The 24,110-nt window shown below is 43.7% G+C and overlaps 1 protein-coding gene across 1 annotated transcript; it reads left to right on the forward strand.

Annotated features, from left to right (window-relative positions):
• Positions 1–11,328: 11,328 nt before the first annotated feature.
• LOC308306213 (thimet oligopeptidase-like) lies at positions 11,329–13,152 on the forward strand (the record flags this gene model as incomplete). The annotated part of the gene is made up of 1 exon (XM_080751112.1): positions 11,329–13,152. The coding sequence occupies one exon, from the start codon at positions 11,329–11,331 to the stop codon at positions 13,150–13,152; it is 1,824 nt and encodes a 607-aa protein (XP_080607238.1).
• Between the last annotated feature and the right edge of the window lie 10,958 nt (positions 13,153–24,110).

Consider the following 24,110-nt stretch of genomic DNA (forward strand, 5'->3'; position numbering starts at 1 on the left):
AAGTAGCGGCCCGGGTTCGCCTCCCGGTTGTTGCCGTGGTCGCGCTACAGTATGACCAATTCACTGGAAACCTGTTTGCAGACCTTTCGACCTCTAGGCGATTATATTGTATTGCTCCGACACTGACAAAATGTGAGTTTATCCTGCATTTTCCCACATTTCCCTCCTACTTGACCTCTTGTTTATATTGGACTGGCGGGCATTTTTGCAACATGGCATTGCATCAAGCTCCATGCACAGCTGCCCTTGACACTCAGCACCAGCTGTACCAGTTCCGCTGCTGGGAGTCACACTGCTAAAACCCTTGAATTGTGCTGCCGATAAACATTGAACATTATCACCCTCAAACTAGCGGCCTGTGTCTTGTTCCATTTACATCGGATTTACACATACATCTATGGTTCCAAAGTTTGAGCAAAGGCCTGAATGTCCTAATATGTGTCTGCTCTGAATCTAAAGAGGGATGTGTGAAAAGATCAATCCCAATTAATTTGTGTAACATGGCCAGTAAAGCTTAACTATGTTAAGTTGTTTTAGAAACACCAGGACAGAGAAATTGGAGTTTCGGAAGAGTTTATGGATTCAAAATAGTTTATTGCGACCATAGGTCGCAGTTAACTATGAAAACCGGCTCAACCGGGAACCACTCTTAACAGAATGGGTTTGCCGCTCCGACATCACGCTCTGGCTTCACTGTGATGGCACGCTAACATAATCCCTTTTATGCCCATATATGGAGTTCCCTGATGTCATCAATATTAAGCCCATTTCTAACAGGACTTCATATGGGAATGCCCATATATGGAGGCCACAACGGCCACATACCACACTAACAGAATCCATATATGGCCAAGACAGATGGCCTAGACAGCCCATATCTGTGTGGCTGGTTCTACAGACAGGGCTCTATATCATATCATATCATATCATATCATATGTCAGATGTCATAGACATCATAGGACTTTCACGAGTAAGCACGTTTGGGCTCTCACAGCATATCTCCATATACAGTAAGTACATCCTTATATGGGTACCAGGGGTCTCCATATATGGGTAACTGGTCCGATATACATCACTGGCCAGATGGCAAAGAATTGGCGCAACCTCTCCCTTAGGTCTGATGTCGCCCTGAGGCGTCTTACTAGTACTGACACTGAAGGTAATTGTTCTTCAACGAAGGGAAGCTGTGAAGTACTGTATTATGGTGCAGTACACATCTGCCTACATTCTGCCTACATTCTGATCCCACACTGATTCTGACAAACCAAACTTTAATGTTAATAACCATCAGTAACCCCCCATAACCAGAAGGTAACCAGACACTATTGGCCCGCATGAGTAGAAGCCACGCCTCCACGAAGGCAATATGTGAACCGAGGGTCTCTCTTTTTACCGCGGGAGGGGAATGATGGAGCAGCGAAGCATCTTGAGTGTTTTCCATTAGCCTGAGAAATACTCAGGAGACACAAAGTACCAGATGAACACCTTCCCCTGGAGTGTGAGGGCGAGACTAAGTGTGCATCAGTGCTACAGTGCCGCTGTGTTGGAGAGTGGGGAGGAAATGGTGGGTTGAGTGGCTGGCAAAGAGATAGTGAGGGAGAGGTAAACGAGGGGAGAAAGAACAGAGACGGAAGAAGAGACAAATGGGGAAGGAAAAGGCAGAAATAGGAACGGAATGCACGGAGAGAGAGAAACTGACAGAAGACATCTCAAAGTGAGCCTCGGCATCTCGGCGTGAACGCGTTGGTTCAGAACAGCAACACATCAGACACCCACCAGGGGAATGAGGATAGAGGCTTCTTGGCTGACACCACTCTTCCACCGCACACTGATGTTTGATTCCAGCAACAACCAGCCCAACAGCAGCAATTGGCCAGCGGGTTGAGAGAGCAGTTAGCGAAGCTCGGGAGACGAGACACTCCCCCCCCCCCCCCCACCGCCTTGTGCACCAAAGCTGTGTTTATTACACGGCTTCAAATGTCCAACTAGTCAGAAAAGGTACAAATTACAAGCGGTTTATGTGCTGTGCTGGGGAGCTGGCAACAAGCATACAGTACAAGTTGCCTCTCTTGATTTGGGCGCATCTGACTGATATGGTGCGTAGATCACTCGTTCACGCTACAGTGATCTGCAAAATAGGACACTTGCAGTTAGATAACGTTAGCTCATCAAATAATCACAACCTTAGGCGTCAAATCTCATCCTGCTGTTGAGAGTGCTCTTCTTCTGTGAGTGGAATTGAAGGAATGAATGCAAACACAATTTTTTAAGTTGTGACTTTGATACAGTGCCCCGATCACAGCTTAGAGCATAGTCTAGTACCAGTAAGACTCCCTAATCGGGAGATAAGGTACCGTCAGGTCGCATACACAAACTTTAGAAGGCAATGGTAGCCAATCAGGAGGGAATATAGGAAATGGGACAGATCAATGTTGATGACATGACTTTAGAGATACTGTGTACCGCTTTGTGTCAAAACCTCCACCGGCTGTCAGTCAGTCTGTCTGTCAGTCTGTCAGTCACACGTCACACTTTTGCCCTTCTCATCAGATCTCCGCCACCGTTGCCCCCATCCATGCCAGAATTTGCACACACACTCCTTGCCTGCCAAACCACTACCTCCACCCCTCAATTCTCACATGGCCCTCTTCTATAGCACCACCATGAGGCCGATTCTTGTAAAACACATTTTTGGACTCTGCTCCTACAAATTCTGCCCTAAAATCACGCAAATCGGTACACACTTGGTCTACACATTTCTTCAACGTGAATCTGTCCCATATAGCGCCACCATCAGGCCGATTTTTTCCAACACATTTTTGGGCACTGCTCCTACAGATTTTGCCCTAAAATCACGCAAATCGGTACACAGTATGTCTACACTCATGTCTTCAACATGAATCTGTCCCATATAGCGCCACCATCAGGCCGATTTTTTCAAAAACATTTTTGGACACTGCTCCAACACATTTTGCCCTAAAATCACGCTGCGACCTGACGGTCGCTTATCTCCCGATTAGGGAGTCTTACTGGTTTTAAAGCAAATCTGTAGGGGCAGTGTCCAAAAATGTGTTTTGCAAGAATCGGCCTCATGGTGGCGCTAGAAGAGGGCCTTGTGAGAAATGAGGGGTTTTGGTTTGGCAACCAAGGAGTGTGTGTGCAAAGTTTGGCATGAATCGGGGCAACGGTGGCGGAGATATGAGTAGGGGAAAAGTGTGACGTGTGACTGACAGACTGACTGACAGCCGGTGGAGGTTTTGATAGTAACTGCGACCACCTGACGGTCGCAATTATTGATTGATTCCATATAGCACTTTTTATTTAATATTTCATCGGGAATCGCGTTCATCGGGTTAAGTATAGTAAAAGTTATATATTTATTTGTGAATTAATTTGTCCCAACAGTATAGTACATGTGCGACTTTTAATGTCACGTAACCCTAAAGTTTAGCACGCTACTCCTCCCATAGTTTTAGCGGCACACACAAGCCATAATGTAAAATCGATTGGCTTTATCAGGAATCGTGTGCTTCCATTTAGCTAAGGGATAGGCTATGTCATATAGTTTATTGTCACGTAAACCTTAAAGTTTGGCTCGCGACCCAAAAACATGGGAATCAATCCCCTCGAATTACAATACACATGACATCAGGGGAAATGTGACTGTATTTGGCTAGTAAAATTAGGGGCAGGGACCTTTGTTATATAATGGGTAAATTTCACTTATGTGCATATATACTGTGACAAAAAACACCCCAAGGAGTGGGCACTATTCTATTTCTTAAAAACAAAAAGCAGATTTTTGGGGGATCAATCGCCTCCAAATTACACATGTTAATAGGGTATGTGACAAAGTAATTGGCCCATTTCATGAAAAAACTCAACTAAACACTAAACACCAAATTTCAATCGCACGTTGCTCAGTCTCTAACCCACCGCCTTGCAGTGGATTCCTCTGGTCCCCAAATGTCCCCAAATTGCACGTTTCTAGTTTTGATCTGGTCTGGCATCACGAAATTACTGTCTGACTTTCTCCTTTCAAGTTGAATTGAACCCAAATTGCAGTTCTGGTTTGCAAACATAGCTGTGAACAAAGCTATAGCAAGAAGATTGCCCGCTTGCTAGCTCCCAGGTGTGAATGTGGCTCTAGCACTATGAATTTGAAGCAGGGTGTTCCTGAAAAAGAGCAGCGTGCTCAGCAATCCTTCCCCCGGATTTAAAACAGAAAACAAAAAAAGGCTATCCTGTTGGGGTTACATGCAGCAAATTCTTTGTCTCATCTAGTCTTCAGGGAGCCAGAGTTAAATTGAATGTAAAAGCAAACAGTTTTTATGGTATCTTAGGTTGTTGCATCAACATTTTTTTTTCTTCTTTTGCTGAAAACCAAAGACTGTATCTTAATGTATTCTAAATTCAAAGCTCTTCGACTGTCTTGTATCGCTGTGGGCTTTGCAACAGAAATGTCCAATTTCCGAAATGCGTGAATATGAAGCAGAATATGGCTGGAAGACAGCATGCATGCTTAGCAAAGCTCCCCAGCATCTATTTAAAAGAGATGAGAAGAAAAGAGATTACATTGCCATTGTGCTAAACATGATCCACCAAAGTCTCAGTTTATTGTCATGCATGTACGATATGATACAGTTTGTAACATTGCAGACAGACAGTGATGTAATGTTAGTTTCCCTTGTGTATAACCCGAAAATTGCAATTGACGTCACTCTACAGTACACCACTTGGCATTGTCCAAGCGGGCACCCTGCCTGCATGGACAAGGAGGACAAGGGGAGGCACAGTTGGGGGTTCATGACTTTGTGCTATCCACCGCCCTAGTGGGCAGCACAACATTGTGCACCCCCTACTGTGCCTGTACTGTGGGCTTTTGGTGCTTGGGCACCTGCCCAAAAGAGCGTACACAATGGAACTTGGTCTCATTTGTACACACTCTGAGTCACAAACCTGTAAAGGTCCAAATGGTCCTAACTATCTATCATTTTGCTGGGGACCCCCTGGAACTCCCTCAAGGACCCCTGGGTGTCCCCGGACCCCATTTTGAGAACCATTGCTCTCTAGGTCGCCTAGCTGGTGGAGATCTGTGCTCCACGAGTGACACTTTCTAGTTTGCTTAGAATTTCGGGCAGTGAAATGGAACGCACAAATCAGACTCTCATCGTGATCTAGATGACTGACATAATGGTAGACTCTATGAATGGTACTAGTGTGTAGCTGTGGGTGAGGAACCAGCAGATGGCTTCAGAGTGGGTGTTGGAACTGGTTGTGGCTACTCTTGCAGCCGAACACGAGTCCTGCTGCAAAAACACAACTTACCCTGCAATTAAACCCCAAAAGGTGCCAGCTTTCTGGATGCAGAGGAAGGGCCTTGATAGCCTGGCATGGCCAGACTGAGGGCTATTTTTTTTTTTGCACTGGCAGCATTGTCTGGTTTTCCAGGCTATATGACCTTGAAGGCTGATACCTTGGCCAGCTAGGCGCCGTGTCCAGCCAGGCTGATGAGGGATATGTTGATGTTACTGGAGGGTGAGTGTGGGATGAGGTATGGAGGGTTGTGGATCGAGCAGGATGCCTAAAATGGGGCAGAGCCACAGTGCAGTGCGGCCACAGTAGTGTCGGAGGGAACATGGGATGTTAAATGCTGAAGCACAGAAGGGTGTAGTGCCAGACTGTATTTATTTGTGGAACTCGAATTTGCCAATTGGGAGTGGTTTAGGCATGGCCTGCTCAGTTGTCCTTCCTCCCGTAGAAACTTTTTCATGTCAACCCCCCCATCTGAAAATGTTTTGTGCCAGGGACCACCAGAAGAAAAGATTTGCTTCTAAGATTTTATATTTTTCTCTTCTTTTTTTCCCCTGTTATTTTTGAGAACCCTTGTTCTTAATCCTGAGAGTTTTCAGAAAAAAATGTATGTTGCTATTAGGGCTGGGACTTTAATTTTGATTAATTAATGACAGAGAAAATAACACGATTAAAATTACACATTGTATGAATATTGCTACAATTGCTGCACTTTATGGTAAAGCTTGCAATGATCTGTTGGTCTCTTTAGTACCACCTTGATAAAAAAAAAATGTATTCACTATTCCTTGATTCACTCGTACACAAAAATCTGTTTTAATTGATAAAATTATGCTTCTCAGGTCAAATATTGATATGTGATTATATGCGATTCATTTTGATGAATTAATGACAAAAACTCTAATTCATTCTATTAATTATTTTAATCTGTCCCAGCCCTGACACAGATTCTTTCCCTGTTTTAATAAATTAAAGAAACTCCATTCAGTGAACAGTATTCTCACACATATTATGTGTTCCTCAGTTCCAGTTGGGAGTGGGCACTGTGAAGGGTGACCGTGATATAGCATTGTCTGTTTGACACGTTTTGTCTATCGCAGTGGTTCTCAATCTTTTTCATATCAAGGTCTCTGTTTGGCATTTGAGCCACGGAACACCATTTGATGACATTTAGCCTCTCAGACCCAAGACTGATGTTTGTACTATAGGAGAGATGAGAAGCGAATGTTGATCAAAATAACAATTCTTCTACATTCTCTAATTGTAGACTCTTGTAAATTAAGTAATGCGGATGTGTAACAATGATTTTACGCTCTCAAGAGTTAAAGATCTATAAGGGTGGTTTGGTTACCAACTCTACATAATTTAGCTGGGGACCACCTGGGACCCCCTCAAGGACCACTGGTGGTTCCCGGACCACTGGTTGAGCACCTCTATGGGCAAACTGTATACCCACTTGAAGCACTTCATGACAGTCAGGGGATATTAATAAAACCTGGGAATAAATTTGTTACCAAACGATTTCTTCACTAATGTGTCCGTAAAGGTGTCTAGTAACATATCTAAGATTGATTCCAAATCCCTAGGAAAATCTTTGACTGCTAGGGTAATTCTGGGTCTCATTCACTTACTATATTATACTATAAGGGAATAATTACTCCCAAAAAATCTGCTTTAAGTGGGATGTGAGGGGTCCAACTAGGTATTTTTTAATTATTCTGAATCCATTGCAAGCATTTGTTTTGCATGAGGGATTTTGAATTTCAATCTTTGTTAGATATGTTACTAGACACCTTTACAAACAAATTGGTGAAGAAATTGTTTGGTAATAAATGTATTCCAAGCTTTGACAGGTATTTTGATAATATTCCCTGACTATTATGAGGCCAGACTGTTGCCTCCCACAATGTGCTAAATGCTTCTGTCGTACAGTCTGGAGCACTGGAGCACGGAAGCTCTGATCATGAGTATCCGGCATGAGAAGCGATAAAGCGGATGTGAACCCTCCTCCCCACTTCCGTTTCGTTTTTACATTTATCCTAATAAATAAAAATCATCTAAGCATATATATTGCTGCTAAATATACAGAAAATTTGAATATTTTGTTAAAAAAAACAACAACTCTGAATTCATAAGGTTGACATTTCTCTAATATAAATCCTTGTTTTGAATCGTCTTGTGTAATATTGTAATATGGACTTAATATGCATGAGCTGTATGGCATAAAAAAAAGGTTTGTTGCGACCGTTAGGGAGCAGTTTACTATGAAAACCTCCACCGGCCGTCCGTCCGTCACACGTCACACCTTTGCCCTGCTCATATCTCCGCATCAGTATGACATCACACCACATGTGTACACAAACCTTTGTGTGCGTTGCTGTGGCAACAGTCTGTTGTTGCTGGTCTGTTAGTGTACGTTAGCAACCACCTTAGTAACCATGGTTTTACCCTAGAAACCAACTGTTTACCCTAGCAACCAACTGTTTACCATAGCAACCATGTTTTTTACACTAGCAACCAACTGTTTACCATAGCAACCAGATACGCAGAGCAGGGATCTCCATATATGGGCATAAACAGGTGACATCACACTGATGTCAGATACTCAGAGCAGGGATTTCTCCATAATATATGGGCATAAAAGGGATTCTGTTAGGGATCTCCATATATGGGCATAAAAGGGATTCTGTTAGGGATCTCCATATATGGGCATACAAGGGATTCTGTTAGGGATCTCCATATATGGGCATAAAAGGGATTCTGTTAGGGATCTCCATATATGGGCATAAAAGGGGGATCTCCATATATGGGCATAAAAGGGATTCTGTTAGCTGTTAGTGATCTCCATATATGGGCATAAAAGGGATGCTGTTAGGGATCTCCATATATGGGCATAAAAGGGATTCTGTTAGGGATCTCCATATATGGGCATGAAAGGGATTCTGTTAGGGATCTCCATATATGGGCATAAAAGGGATTGCATCCCAGATGATGCCCTGTTAGGAGATCCACACTAACAGAATCCATATATGGTCCTACCGACAGCTGCTATAAGCCAACCCTGGCGATAAGGTCTGAGTCGAAGAAATGCTTCTTTCCTGGCAAGAATTGCCCCTTTATACTGTAGGGCTCGTTTGTGTATTGTATGACATCACGCCACATCATCGGCTGAGGACTGTGTGATGTCATCATATCTCCATATATGGAGACATTAGTTGCTCATGCCCAAATATGGGCTGGTGAGGTCAGACTTAGTGTGATGCGTAGGTTATCTCCATATATGGAGATTCAACTTCAATGAGTAACCATGGCAAACTGTCAACTGCCCGTATGTCTTGATAATTGGTAAAACAAACTTTTGGCCTATTTGTGGAGATAAGCGACCGTTGGTCGCTTATCTCCCGATTAGGGAGTCTTACTGGTAATAATTCAGTGAATGTGCAATGTATCTATTCTAGAATGTATGAACGTTTCAAGAAATAAAAGTTTCAAGAATGTTTACTTTTACAAAATATTCAAATTTCTGCATTTTCATGATTTTATTCAGATCTTGGGAGGTATAGTTCCAGAGACTCTATAGCATTCGGAGATTGTGGAATAGTTGACTGGCTACGCGAACGTAACAGGGGCAGCACGCAGTCATTCAGATTCATTGATTTATTTTCCTTAGGAATGATGAAAATAGTGGTCTTTGTGAAACGTGCTGGGACTGTAGCAGAGACATGTTGAAATGTTCGACACATCGTCTGGCTGATCCACCCGTGCCTAAAGGTCTCGACTGAGGATACTGTCTGGGCCAGACAGGTGCCTTGTGTGTATAAATCCTTTTGAAGATTTTACACACATAAATACATAGATATGTCCTGTAGGCAGGGTTCCTGGTACATTTGGGAACGCTGTAGACATATTTTCCACTTTTTGAGCTGTGGTCACACCGTCTCTCTAAGAGTTACTTTGTCCGTGTGTTACTATGTTACTATATACTGTACAGTATGTAGACTGAGCTGCAATACCGCTGGTGACCAGTGGCAGGCCTCTGTGACCAAGGGGCGCTGTTGAGCAGGCCAGGCACACACACTCTCGCACACGCGCACACACACAGAGACACACATACATTGATTAGTTAGAAAACGTAACTTCTAAATGAACTGCTCACGTCCACTGCATGGGTTCGATTTTTTCTTTTCTTTTTGCATTCCTGGGAATTGCATCACGTTATCCCTATATTGATTCTTTGCCATTTTGGTTGCACCCTGCAGCTCATACCCATATTTCCTATATGCTGCACCTGAATCCAGAACTTCTGTTTTGTAATCAGTAGGCTGTGCTTTTTAGCACGGCATGCACTTAACTTAAAGCCTGTTGACCCATGGCTTCTGATTTGGGAATGATCATGAAATACAGGTAATCTGTATCACTCATGAATCAATCAATATTATCAGTGGTGGAATGTAACTAAGTACATTTATTTAAGTGCTGTACAATTTTGAGGTATTTGTACTTTACTTGAGTATTTCCAATAGGCTACTTTTACCTTTACTTTACCACAACATCTCGGATCCAAATATTGTACTTTTAGAATATAGCCGATCTACAGTATGGGCATAAAATGGATGCAGGCAGACAGATACAGATATCTCCATATATGGGCATAAATGGACACAGGCAAACAGATGGTCAGAACGGGTCCTATGACAACAGGTTTAATGGGGTTTGCATTAAAGGGGGAACTGGCACTGTGTCTGCAACACAGTCGGAGGCACAGACAGATACAGAGATCTCCATAATGGGCATAAAGGGACGCAGACAAATGGATACAGAGATCTCCATATGTGGGCATAAAATGGACGCAGACAGACAGATAACTCCATATATGGGCATAAATGGACACAGGCAAACAGATGGTCAAAACGGGTCCTACAGAGATCTCCATATATGGGCATAAAATGGACGTAGACCGACAGATATCTCCATATATGGGCATAAATGGACACATGCAAACAGATGGTCAAAACAGATCCTATGACAACAGGTATAATGGGGTTTGCATTAAAGGGTGGGGCATTCATTCCCTATTTATATTGTTCCCGAGTTGGCCAGGTCGCTGACTAGACGCTCCGGGCGGCCGAGCTTAATATGCCTAAAAACTTTATTTATATAGCACCTTCCAAAACATAAGTTACAAAGTTCTGAACAACAATAAAATATAGCATACAGGAGAAGAAAAGAAATGTGGCATTGGTGCCCACAAAATGTTAAGGTGCTCACTCTTCCTGCACCCTTTTGCAATGTGAAATCGCCATCAAATCTATTTTCCATGTTGCCGGTCTGGGAAAGCAAGCTGATATAAGCGTTTATTGTGAAGCCAAACGTTTCTGGGTCGCGATTCGCGAATGTGACGTGTTGTGAGCTTGTAGATCGGCTAATTTCAGAATGCAACATGGCGGTCGTACAACAAAGTGAAAGTCCGGCTTCACTTCGGAGTTGAGATCCCTTTTTGCACGTCTTTCGCACCCAGGTGTTACGAAGGCTTTCTGCATCATCTTGCTTGTTACCTCCTAAATGGGTACAACACATGGATCACCATATATGGAGCTCAATATCATCACATGGATCTCCAGATATGGAGATCACGACACCAACCTCACTAAGCCCTGGACGGCCATATATGGAGATGTCAGGCATCACAGACTCCAGATTGGATATGGCTGGCTTGTCATCGTGACATCACCAAGAACGACTCAACCACCCTGACTTGTCATCATGACATCACCAAGACTGACTCAACCATTGTGGGTATAAAAGCAGTCCGCATTCCATGGGTACCTTCAGATTCAACCATCGCACCCAAGAATCTCCAACTCTACCTGCAAGACTCCAACTCTACCCCACAAGACCATCCTCGGATCTTCAAGGACACTCCAACTCAACCAACTCATATTCAGTTCCGAAGATATCTGTCCTTAAAACCCAGATAACCTTTGTAACGCTTGTCGTTGAAGTAAAGAAAAAACATGGTAGCTACTGGAGAGGTGGATTTCAGCAGCGCTACTCAGGTTTGCACCGAGAACCGCCTACGCTGGGATCTGAGCCCCAAACAGATCCGGCAGATGTCTGACGAGCTCATCGCCAACACAGAGAAGGTTTACAATGCCATGGGCTCCTTGGACCTGGACAGAGTGACCTTCAACAACACCCTGAAGGCCCTGGCCGACATGGAAGCTGAGTACGCCTTCCAGATGAACATGTTGGACCTCCTCATGAGTATTTCTCCCAGTGCGGAGGTTAGGGCCGCCTGCAGAGAGACATGTGAGAAGCTGTATAAGTTTGACAAGGTCATGAGCATGAGAACTGACGTCTACCAGAGGATTCTTGCTCTGGGATTGAAGGTGGATGAAAAAAGTCTTACTGCAGAGGATAAGAGATACATGGAGAGATGGCTTGGGGAAAGTATTGGAGAGATTATTATTAAGTTTTTATTAAGTTATCTTTGGGAAAATCTTTGTAAAAAGGCTAAGAAATGCAAGGGGGTACACCGGGGCGGAACAGATCCCTCGTATGAGCAACAAGTTGAGGATTTCTTAACTCACTATCAACGTATCAATTTAAAAGAGAGAAGTATGGTAAAGTCTATTAAGGATGTCTCTATCTTCCTGGACGAGCTGGCCCATAAGCTGAAGCCACTGGGAGACAAAGAGAGAACAATCCTCCTCAAACTAAAGAAGGAGGAGTATCAGAACAGAGGTCTGCTATTCAATGGAGAGCTGTATATAAAGGACCTGGATGACTACCAGGCTCAGGTGGTGAAGAACCAGTATGGAGTGGATCACGACCAGTTGAAGGAGTATTTTCCCTTGGAGGTTGTGACCCAGGGTCTGTTGGACATCTGCCAGGACCTGTTGGGTCTGTCCTTCAGCCTGGTGCACGGCGCCCCCGTGTGGCATCCCGATGTCACTCTGTACTGCGTCACCGACTGCTCCTCTGGACAGACAGTCAGACAGTTCTACCTTGACCTGTTCACCAGAGAGGGAAAGGACATGGGAACATCTGCTGGATATTGTTGCCTGCTGCAGCCCGGCTGTCTGCTGTCTGATGGGAGAAGACAGATGGCTGTTGCTGCCATAGTGACCGAGTTCAGCAAACCCACGGCCGACGTCCCCTGCCTGCTGGAACACAAGAATGTAAAGACGTTCTTCCATGAGTTTGGTCACGCCATGCACTTCCTCTGTGCTCAGGTCGACTACGCTGTGTTCAGTGCATTCAAAGCGGAAGAGGACTTTTCAGAGGTTCCGTCCCAGATGTTGGAGAACTGGGTTTGGGAGAAGGAACCACTACAGAGAATCTCTAAACACTACAAGACGGGAGCTCCCATTCCTGACGACCTGCTAGACAAACTCATCAAGTCTCGCCTCGCCAACATCGGTTTGGTCTGCCTAGCAAAGATAGTCAGCGCTAAATTGGACCTTGCTCTTCACACCCAGGCTGGATTGGTTTTGGGTTTGAAATTGTATAATGAGCACATGAGGCTCTATGAGGACATTCTGGGGGTCACTGCTTCTCAAACGCCGATCACAGCACCTTTCGACTATGCGGTACGTGCACTTGTGTCTGATGGCAAGGACTATCGCTACCTGTGGGGTGAGGTGTTGTCCATGGACATGTTCTACAGCCGTTTCAAACAGGAAGGAATCATGAACCCTAAGGTGGGTCTGGACTACAGGAACTGCATCCTGAAGCCTGGTGCCTCTAAAGACGCTGAGGAGATGCTGAAGAACTTCATTGGTCGTGAACCCAATCAAGAAGCGTTCCTCCTGAGCAAAGGACTAACGGAAAACTGAAAACGAAGTGATCGCCAGGTCAAGAAAGATGCAGGCTGACATTGAAGAATAGATTCTGAGGATTAGCAGACACTCGGCGAGGTTGAGGGAGAATGGGGGAACTGCAAGAAATCCTTCATAGAAACGTGAACATGTTTTGGGGTAGAAAAGACTGGATTGCGGATGACACCTGCCATAGAGGATAGAAGGGACTTCAAAGGATGAAAAATAAAGTGCTACAGGAAACCTGTATCACAAACCTGACTAGCACAACTGTTACTGAATAGAAAACAATGCTACTTAAAAAAAACTGTCTACTTAAAGGAGTAGTTTACCCCCAACATGACTTTTTTTCTATTGATTAGTCACGCCATGGAGACTAGAGTTCAATAATATTTGTAGTTTTTTGTCGCATGGAGACTAGAGTTCAATAATATTTGTAGTTTTTTGTCGCATTCCTAAGACAAAAATGTGATAACAATAAATTGACCCCCATTCGTTCCGCTATTGAACTCTAGTCTCCATGTAGTTAGGTAAAATTAGCCGAAAGTTAAACCAATCTGGGAACTAAATCAAAATCAATATCTTTCTTCACAAATGTGTTCATAAAGGTGTCTACTATCACCTCTGAACTTTCTCAATCACAACTCCCTTGGTGAACTTTGTGGGAACCAATCAAAGTTGGGGGTATCGGGATACCTGGGCCTGGGATTAAAGGGGATAAAATGAAAAAAATGCCAATATGAGCATATGGGGTGTGTAATTAGGGTATGTTCGGGCTGCTGAATCCATTCCAACCATTAGTTTTCAGTTTAAATGACTCCTTGGCCATAAAATAGGCCTAATTGGCTAAGGCTTAGCCAATCATGTCATTCGAGTTCACCTGTGTCCTGTTAGTCCCTGTGCTTAAACCCTTTTGAGTGTTCCTTGTCAGATTGTATCATTTTATCATGTGTGTCATGATGTGCGCTTACCCACCTGATCTTGAATAGTTTTCATGAATTCAAACCCTACTCCAACCATTTTTTTTATTGCCAATATTATGTCTCATGGACACAAAAATGTAGTTTGTTGTGGCCTATTTTATGGCCAAGGAGTCATTTTTACTGATTACTAATGGTTGGAATGGATTCAGCAGCCCCAAAATACCCTAATTACACACCTCATACGCTCCTATTGGCCATTTTTCATTTTTTCCCCCTTTAATCCCAGGCCCACGTGATACCCCCAACTTTGATTGGCTCCCACAAAGTTCCCCAAGGGAGTTGTGATTGAGAAAGTTCAGAGGTGATAGTAGACACCTTTATGAACACATTTGTGAAGAAAGATATTGATTTTGATTTAGTTCCCAGATTGGTTTAACTTTTGGCTAATTTGACCTAACTAATGGCGTGACTAATCAATAGAAAAAAAAGTCATGTTGGGTGAACTACTCCTTTAACATTTATTTTCAACATATTGACATCAAAACTGGACTTTTGATGTCAGGACTTTATTGTCTAATAAAAATGTTGTCGATTCAAAATAAATGCGACAAAAGTAGATGTAATCCGCGCATCTCGAGAACCGTTTGTCCCACCGGCTTCAGATTCGGCACGCGCGTTCCCCGCCGCGGCGCGGAGTGCTGTGCGGTTTTCCAGAACCGGCGCGAAACGTTCGGAATCACCGTATGCGGAGCTGATTGTTGCCATCAGGCTGTTTCAGAGGAAACCGGCACAAGCGCTTACTCATTGTGCCATCACTTCTTAAAAGACACTGACATCACGTACGCCACATGAGTCAACAAAAAATGCCATGGTTACGTATTGAATGTCATCAGTATGACGTCTTCTGATGTCACAAATAGCTGCTGACATCTGCGTATTCTGCTTAAAGAAGAAACAAACAAAAAGCGACAGAGATATTCATATGTGGGCATAAAAGGACACATACAGACGGATACAGAGATCTCCATATATGGTCATAAATGGACAAAGGCAAACATATGGTCAAAACGGGTCTTATGACACAGACATCTCCATATGGGCATTCTGACATCACTCCTGTACTTTGCACTCTACAGAGATCGCCTAACAACCGGAGGGGCATCATTCCCCATGGGTGGCAAAGCATCCGTTAGCAAACAGATACATCGGGTTTGCGTTAAAGGGTGGGGCATTCATTCCCTATTTACATCGTTCCCGAGTAGGCCGGTCCCCGACTAGACAATTGGCCGCCCGAAGGCCAGAGATCTCCATATATGGGCATAAAATGGACGCAGACAGACAGATATATCCATATATGGGCATGATATCTCCATATATGGGCATAAATGGACACAGGCAAACAGATGGTCAAAACGGGTCCTATGACAACAGGTATAATGGGGTTTGCATTAAAGGGTGGGGCATTCATTCCCTATTTACATCGTTCCAGAGGAGGCCGGCACGCGACTAGACGCTTGGCCGCCCGAAGGGCAGAGATCTCCATATATGGGCACAAAAGGGACACAGACAAAGATACAGAGATCTCCATATATGGGCATAAATGGAAACGTGCAAACGCTCGGCCTAGTTGGCATTGTTGCGTACAAAATGTTAAGGTGCTCACTCTTCCTGCACCCTTTTGCAATGTTAAATCGCCATCAAATCTATTTTCCATGTTGCCTGTACACGCTCACAATGCATCGCAATGCAATGCAGTTGTGAGCTTGTAGATCTGCTATTTTCTAATTTTGTATACATTTGAAAAGTTGTGAAATGGGACATTCTGCATAATGAGTACTTTCTACTTTTGTACTTTAAGTACATTTTGATGCCAATTCTTTTTGTACTTTTATTCAAGTACATTTTTGTATTCCGGACTTCTACTTGTGTGATGCCCCACATACTAGAGATGGTATAGTCTGGGTGGTTAGGGAGGTGCCACCTAACTCTCTTCCTGCAGGTGAGCAGGGTGGGGCCTCATTGGCTGATTGCCTGATGGCCTATGGAGTGCACCTGGGCCCGGTGCCTCCAGTAGGCTATAAAAGGCCTCCCCTCTCCATTCTGCATGTGAGGTCCAGAGGAAGCAGACGTGTTCCCTCCAGCTCCTGTGTGCTCTCCACCATGCCCGCTTATGTTATCCTGAGTTCTGTTTGACTTTACTTTCCATGCAACACCTCGCACTACACCATGTCTCACACATCCACAACTACACTACTGATCACTGACTCCACACTCCATTGGATCCTTTGTTGTTAAGTTTGCTGATTTGCTCTTTAGTTCATGTTCTAGGCCTTACTTTAATAAATATCCTATTGTTATACTTTTGACAACGTCTCCTCTCCCCTTCCTTTGTTACTGCTTGAGCCAGCTGTGACACTTGTAACGGAGTATCTCTGCATTGCAGTATTGATACTAGTACAAAACGTGTTTACTTTTCCCACCACTGAACAATTATGATTCTCCTAGTGCTTCTCAGAAAACATGCCGTGGTGCTGTAGTGTTGAGAAGTCAGAACGGTCTGATTTGTCTGAGCGTCTCTGTGGCCTCCTTGCTGTTGGTTGTTTCCTCTGTCCTCTGCTCTTAATGGAACCAACGCTGAACTGAACGTGAACCCACACATTCCCCATGGATTGTTAGCTGCTGTTGGCACATTGTTGTGATCGATGCTGAGGGCTGTGTTTCTCAACTTTGACCTTGGGAGAAACGTATTCAACTTGACTCTAAAGCCTTGCATCAAATGGACTGTGTGTTGTTTTGGCTTTAGGTTTGACCTGACCTCTGTCCTGGACTGGTCTGTATTTGCCATCATGCCAACCTTTATGGTGTGACATAGGCCTACTGTATAAGCCAAGTGGAATGGAACATAAGTCCACTGCATTTCTGTATTTAAAGGAGAATTCCGGTCTAAATGGCTTTTTTTTTATCCTATTGGATCAATAGGATTCGGAAGTCTTGTGAGACGAGATTTAGAACGCGACAGAATTGTTTTTGCGGCAGAATCTCAACAATGACGTAACCCTTCATTCACTTCTGCATGTTAGCTCAACAGTGTGTTTATAAACACTGAAAGAATGGATTTTGGAGCGATGGAATAAGTGTATTTGCATAAGCCCGGCTGCTCCCGTTGTGGACATCGAGCATTTTTTACTCTTTACAGTAAATGTTTTAAGACCTGCGGCCGAGTCTGCAAATGCGTACAAAATCAGTAGTTCTCACACTTGTTTTAAGATAAAAAATATATATATTGCTGATGTACAAGCTCGAAGGGTGGCGCAAAGTGATGCTCTGTGAGCTTATCAGTGACGCGCTGTGAGCTTGTATATCTGCTATTTATTTACGCAAAAAATCTGAAACGACACAGATGCTTTCCTGGTTTTAATGGGTTAAAACCTACAATGATAAATAAATAAATTGTGGTTTTAATTGATCTGTAAGGTAAACCATTTGTTAGTGGTTGGAAGTAGTTTCACTTCCATTGAGAAATGTCGACCCTTGTGTCTGGTTGACAATGTAGTACCAATATCTCCCATGAGATATTGGCGCACTCAAGCCGGGATGCATTTTTCCCTACTCTCTTCCTCTCTCCCCCCAATCTCGTCTGGAAGAATCTATGTGTAATTAAACGTAAAAATCGGCAGAATTGCTATGGATTCCTTTCCCCCTTTTTATCGAGGGGAAGATCCGGTCAGCGGTAAAAGGAAGCATCCCCTACTGCCGTAACGTTTTCTTTTTCCTCTTTGCCCGTCTAGCGGAACCCATGGGGAGGGAGTTAATGGCGATGTTGTTGGGAGTAACGGCCTACTGGCTGCCGCTCCCTGGGTGTTGAGTCATGAAGGTCATTACGGTAATGGAAAAGGTTTGTTAAGCTCCACTTGTCTGCGCGCGCCGTACATGACTGGAGAGATGGCCCTGGATGCAACAGGAGAGGGCCAGTGGATCAGGACAAATAGAGAGCAGTCAGCCACACCAAGTTTAAGGCTTGCAGCGCCGTCTGCCCAAATCATCACAGGCTTTGCTCCCCTCTTTTGGCTTCTTCTTTCTCCTTTGGTCTGTCTGTCTGTCTGTCTGTCTGTCTGTCTGTCTGTCTGTCTGTCTGTCTGTCTGTCTGACTGCCTGCCTACACTGTGAAATCAAGAGTGTCATTTGACTCTCAGAGTTAAATTAAATCAAAGGATTTTACCGTGTGTCTGTCTTACTGTGTTGTTCCGGGCGGCATAGCTCAGGGGTAGAGAAACCGTCATTAGAGCACGAAAGTTTCCCGAAGGGTTCACAGTTCGGATCCGGGCTCCCCCTGAGTTAATGTTGAAGAAGAGTCCTTGAGCAAGACTCTGAAACCCTAGTTGGTGCCTTGCATGGTTTCCTCCGCCATCGGTGTATGAATGGGTGCATGATGTAATGCACAATCTTTGTAAAGTGCCTTGGATAAAAGCGCTATATAAATGCAACATTTACCATTTATTCCATGTCTGGTTTGGCCAGACTTGTTTCTCTCTCTCTCTCTCTCTCTCTCTCTCTCTCTCTCTCTGGTCTGTCTGTCATGCTCTATCTCTCTGTATTATCTCCTCTCTTGGCCTCTCCTTTTCTTCTTCCGTTTCAAAGTTTCTGCCTCTCACTTGTCTCGCCAGCTTCTCTTTCATTCCGTATTCTGTATTCAATCTCTCTCTGTCTCTCTCTCTCTCAGCCAAGCTGCCAGCCTGGTGTTCAACACATGCTGTAACATCATGACACTACTGTGCGTGCGTGTGTTTCTCTGTCTCTGCTGCACGCATACGTGTACGTGAGTTTGCTTCTGATCACAAATTCATGATTTGGTTGTATAGCCAGGGGTGGGTCAGGTACTGTATTTTTAACCTGTTTATGTTGCTATAATAATTGGCTAAATCATATGACTTAACTCATTGTTTCCCCAACAGTGGGTCGGGGCCCATTTGTGGGTCAAGGACCAATATTTATGGGTCACAGCTCAAGTCAAAATCTAGTTTTCTTTTCCTACATTAAAAAAATATATATAACATTTGATTTTTAAATAATAAAAACATACAGTGTACTACTGTACATATCAAAACAAACAAACAAACACACTAACAAATTCCATAAATAAAAACACAATAATCAGTTAGTGAAAATAGACGATCTACAAGCTCGCAACGCGGCGCCAAACGTCTGATCTCTCTTTTCGGGTCTCGAACCTGAAAAGTTTTGCGAACCACTGAGTCTTAACTCATTTCCTGTTGCGTTGACGAGAGCAATACTCAAGCCCGGCCTGCGCTCCACCGGCCCTCATCTTTACTCATGTCTAATTGTGAAACCTCAGCGCTCGACTGTGTTAGAATACCTCCCAAGGCTGCGTGACTGCGACGAGCCCAAACACTATTTAGCAGGACTTAATTTGACAGTCAGGAGTCCTCAATCCTCCACACTGTGTGCACAGGCATCTGTCCCCCTGCTCCTCCCCGCATCCTAATTAGAAACACTTTGGGGCGCGGTACGGAGCAGAAGAAGACGGCGAGCGGCTATAACTGTTCATTTGTAGGTACAACAATGGATTTTGAGCACCCCCCCCCAATCCCCCCACCTCTTTTCACAGTGGCGTGAATATCCCCCTTATTTTGGATTAGCTCCTCTAATCAGCATTCAGTCTGAGATGCCCTGTGACTATGATGCATCTCCTCTCTGCCTATTTTTGAAAGTGTGAGGGAATGGGGGGGGGGGGATTTCAGTATGTCGCCCAGGGACGTGCTGGCCATTGGGAAAAGCGGGACAACTCCCGAACGGCCGGTTCATTCCCGGCCGGTCCAGGCCGGCCATTAGGAAAAAAATGTCGAGCAGAAACCTTGTATCTCCAAGTTTCAAATTTGTAAATTTTTTCGCAAAGCAAAGCCCTGCTTCATCATACAAGGCCGTCGCACAAAAGTAGTGAAAACAGCAGATCTACAAGCACACAACGCCTCGCGGTGCGAGGCGTTGTGTGCTTGTAGATCGGCTGTTTTCACGATAGTTTAAATCATTTTTAAAATGATAAATACAAAACAAATGGTTTTGGACATACAAGGTTTCCACCCGACAACGACGAAATATAACTCATGTAATTGGCCCACTGGCTTGTCACTTTGTCACAAATCTTTGAGTAGCAGCAGCGCTATAGAGAGAGATCTCTCACTATAGCGCGCAATGAGGTGCCTCTCCAACTCTTTTTCCCGGGCTGAATCAGGGGCCCAGCATGTCCCTGTCGCCCCTGAAAAAAAAGAAGGACATTGTGATTCTGGATGAAGAGGAGGAGGCAGCATTCTTGATTATGAAACACCACCATGGTCTGTCTGTACAACACTTGCACAATTGTTCTTTGTTAGTAGGCTGTGTGTAGTAAGTATGAGTGGAAGGATTGGTGTTACTAAGCCATATCACAAATCAACCAACATACATGGGTGGGAAAAGTACACACATGTTTACCTATACAGTAAGTAAACGTATCAATACTGCAATGTATAAATACTAATTCAAAATTGACTTGAGAAAAAAGTATTGGCATCAAAATGGACTTAAAGTACAAAAATAGAAAGTACTCATTTTGCAGAATGTCCCCGCTTTCAAATGTATAAAATGTCTAAAAATCTTTTGAAATAGCAGATCTCAAATGGATGAAATACTGTATATAGAGGGCTGAAGTGGTTAATGTATGTTTTGTAATTACCTATTGATCAATCTACAAAGTAACTAACTAAAGTTTTTGCAAATGATTGTAGTGAAGTAAAAGTACAATATTTGCCTCTGAGATATAGTGGAGTGAAATATAAGTACTAAAAATTGGAAATACTCTTGTAAAGTAAAAGTACCTCAGAATTGTACTTAAGTAAAGTACTTAAACCAGTAAGACGCCTAAGGGCGAGGTCACGCCATGTCATGGCCATCTGGCCAGTGATGTATATCGGACCAGTTACCCATATATGGAGACCCCTGGTACCCATGGAGATCCATGAACTGTATATGGAGATATGCTGTGAGAGCCCAAGCATGCTTACTCAGTTAGTCATTATGTGACATCATACATCAATCCCTTTTATGCCCATATATGGATATCCCTGTCTGTAGAACCAGCCACGATACACAAAAGAAGAAGATATAGGCTGTCTTGGCCATATATAAATAATAATAATAAACCTTTATTTATATAGCACCTTTTTAAAACAGAGTTACAAAGTGCTTTACAGGAGACACAGAACAAAACAGCAAATGGACGCAGAAACAAAGACATACAAAGGTTAAAAGAACAATGCAAAAAAAAAACAATACAAAGAAGTAAATACCTAATTACACAATGGTAAAAGGAACAAAATGGTATAGAACCTTGCAAATAACATTGAGATAGGGGTTAGGGGTTAAAAGCAAGTCTGTAGAAATAGGTTTTAAGAAGGGATTTAAAACGGGGGACAGACTCGGCGAGGCGGATCTCTAGGGGCAGGGCATTCCACAGGGTAGGGGCTCTAAAAGAAAAGGCCATACGTCCTTTAGAATTAACGTTCCCAGACGGAAAGTCCAGGAGTGCTTTGTTTGCCGATCTCAAGGTACGGGGAGGCACATAATTGGTCACCAGGTCGGCTATATAGGTGGGGGCAAGGCCCATCCTGGCCTTGCATGTAATGAGTAAGATTTGGGAGCCAGTGGAGGGATGCTAAGATTGGTGTAATATGATCATATTTTCTAGTGTTAGTTAGTAGACGGGCTGCGGCATTCTGAACCATTTGGAGGCTGTGGATGGATTTTTTGGAGAGACAGGTATACAGGGAGTTGCAGTAGTCGAGGCGTGAGAAAACAAAGGCATGGACTACTTTGGACAGGTCAGGGAGTGTCAGGAATGATTTGATTTTTGAGATATTTCTGATGTGATAAAATGAAGATTGGATGACTTTTTTAACGTGCTGCTGTAGGTTGAGGTCTGGATCGAAGGTTACACCTAAATTTTTTACTGTGGTTTGGAAGTAGTGGACCAAGATTTATTTCAATATGGGCTCTAGCGAGGGGGGGGGGGGGGGGGCAAAAACTAAGACCTCAGATTTATCCTCATTAAGCTGAAGGAAATTGTTGTGCATCCAGATTTTGATGGCGGAGATACAGCTATGGAGGGTGGCTACACTGTCATTATTGTCGGGAGTTGTTGGAAGGTAAAGCTGAGTATCGTCAGCGTAACAATGACATTTTATATTAAAGCTGCGGATTAATGCCCCTAATGGGAGCATGTATAACGAAAAAAGGATAGGGCCGAGAATCGAGCCCTGGGGGACCCCACAATGTAAGGGGGCTGGGGATGATATTGCATCACCTATGGCAACAGAGAAACATCTGCCACTTAGGTATGAACGGAACCATTGCAGGGCCACACCGGAGATACCCACGACCGTCTCGAGTCGGCTGATAAGGACTGCGTGGTCAATGGTGTCAAATGCGGCCGTTAAATCTAGCAGGACCAGAATGGAACAGCTGCCCAAGCCGGTGGAGAGCAGAAGGTCGTTGGACACCTTCAAGAGGGCAGTTTCCGTACTGTGCATGGGACGGAAACCTGACTGAAATTTTTCGAAAATGGTATTTGTTGAAAGGTGGGTTGTTAACTGAGTAAAGACAATCTTTTCGAGGACCTTAGATAAAAACGGGAGTTTTGAGATGGGTCTATAATTCTTCATAACTGAGGGATCGAGGTTTGGTTTTTTGAGGAGGGGGGTGACTATAGCTGCTTTAAAAAGGGGCGGAACAGACCCGGAGACTAGGGAAGTGTTGATTAATGATAGGATATGGAGACCAACAGAGGGCAGGATCTCCTTCAGAAATTGAGTGGGTAGAATATCTAGTTTACAGGAGGTGGATTTCATGTGAGAGATAGTTTTAACAAGTGATTCTAAAGATATTGTTGCAAAGGAGGAGAAGGAACTGATGGGGGGACCATGGGAGTTGGGGGAAATTACAGGAGTAAGTGTGGGAGGGAATATATGGATTCTGTTAGTGTGGAATGTGGCCAATGTGGCCTCGGGCCTCCATATATGGGCATTCCCATAATGAAGTCCTGTGACTCCTGTTAGATATTGGCTTAATATTGATGACATCAGGGATCTCTGGGCATAAAAGGGATTCTGTTTGTGTGGTTCCCCTGACATCCCAGTGATGTCAGAGCGGCAAACCCATAGACCGTAAAAAAGCGTACAAGGACAGACGGAGACATGATGTGCCGTTTCTCATACTAAACTGCAACCTTCGGTCGCAATAAATGTGCTTAGTTACTTTTCACCACTGCCAACATATAAGTTATAACCGATTGCTGTTGAAATTCATGAATAGATTTTCTTTTTTACCAACGTGTGTGTACAGTACTGTATGCAGTTACAATTTAAAATGTTGGCAACTAGCCGACGCTATTGGGAATGACTATATAGTACAAAGCGCAGCTCTAGCCAATCATCCTCTACTGGGCAAGTGGTCAAGTTAATGGAACAGTGCCAAGAAATAAATGAAGTGCTACAAAGTAATTACTGTAGGACAGCAGCAGGTAAACATCAAACCTACAGTTGCATCTGTCTAAATAACATACAGTACTTTGCATCTGTGGACGAGCAAACGGCATACGACAACGTATAGCATTATGCAAATAGGTATAAATCCGGATGACATGACTAGCATCTATCTCGGTGGTTTTCGACCAGTGGTCCGGGGACCACCAGTGGTCCTTGAAGGGATCCCAGGTGGATCCCAGCTAAATGAAGGATAGTTGGTAACGTAATGGACCCTTATAGATCTTTAACTCTTGAGAATGTTAAGTGAAACCAAATGGACCCGTTAAATGAATGTAAAAAAATCTGCATTACTTAATTTACAAGAAGGCTACACCGAGAATGTTTACCTGTTATCTCTCCTATGGTAACACATCAACAATGCATGGAATTCTGTGGACAAAATCTTATCCAACGACAACAAAATATATATATTTTTTTGTTTCAGGTCCGAGTGGACAACTGCAGGGTGGTCCGTAGG

Source organism: Nannobrachium achirus (genome assembly GCF_963921795.1).
Source record: "Nannobrachium achirus genome assembly, chromosome: 20".
In the NCBI taxonomy this organism is placed as follows: Eukaryota; Metazoa; Chordata; class Actinopteri; order Myctophiformes; family Myctophidae; genus Nannobrachium; species Nannobrachium achirus.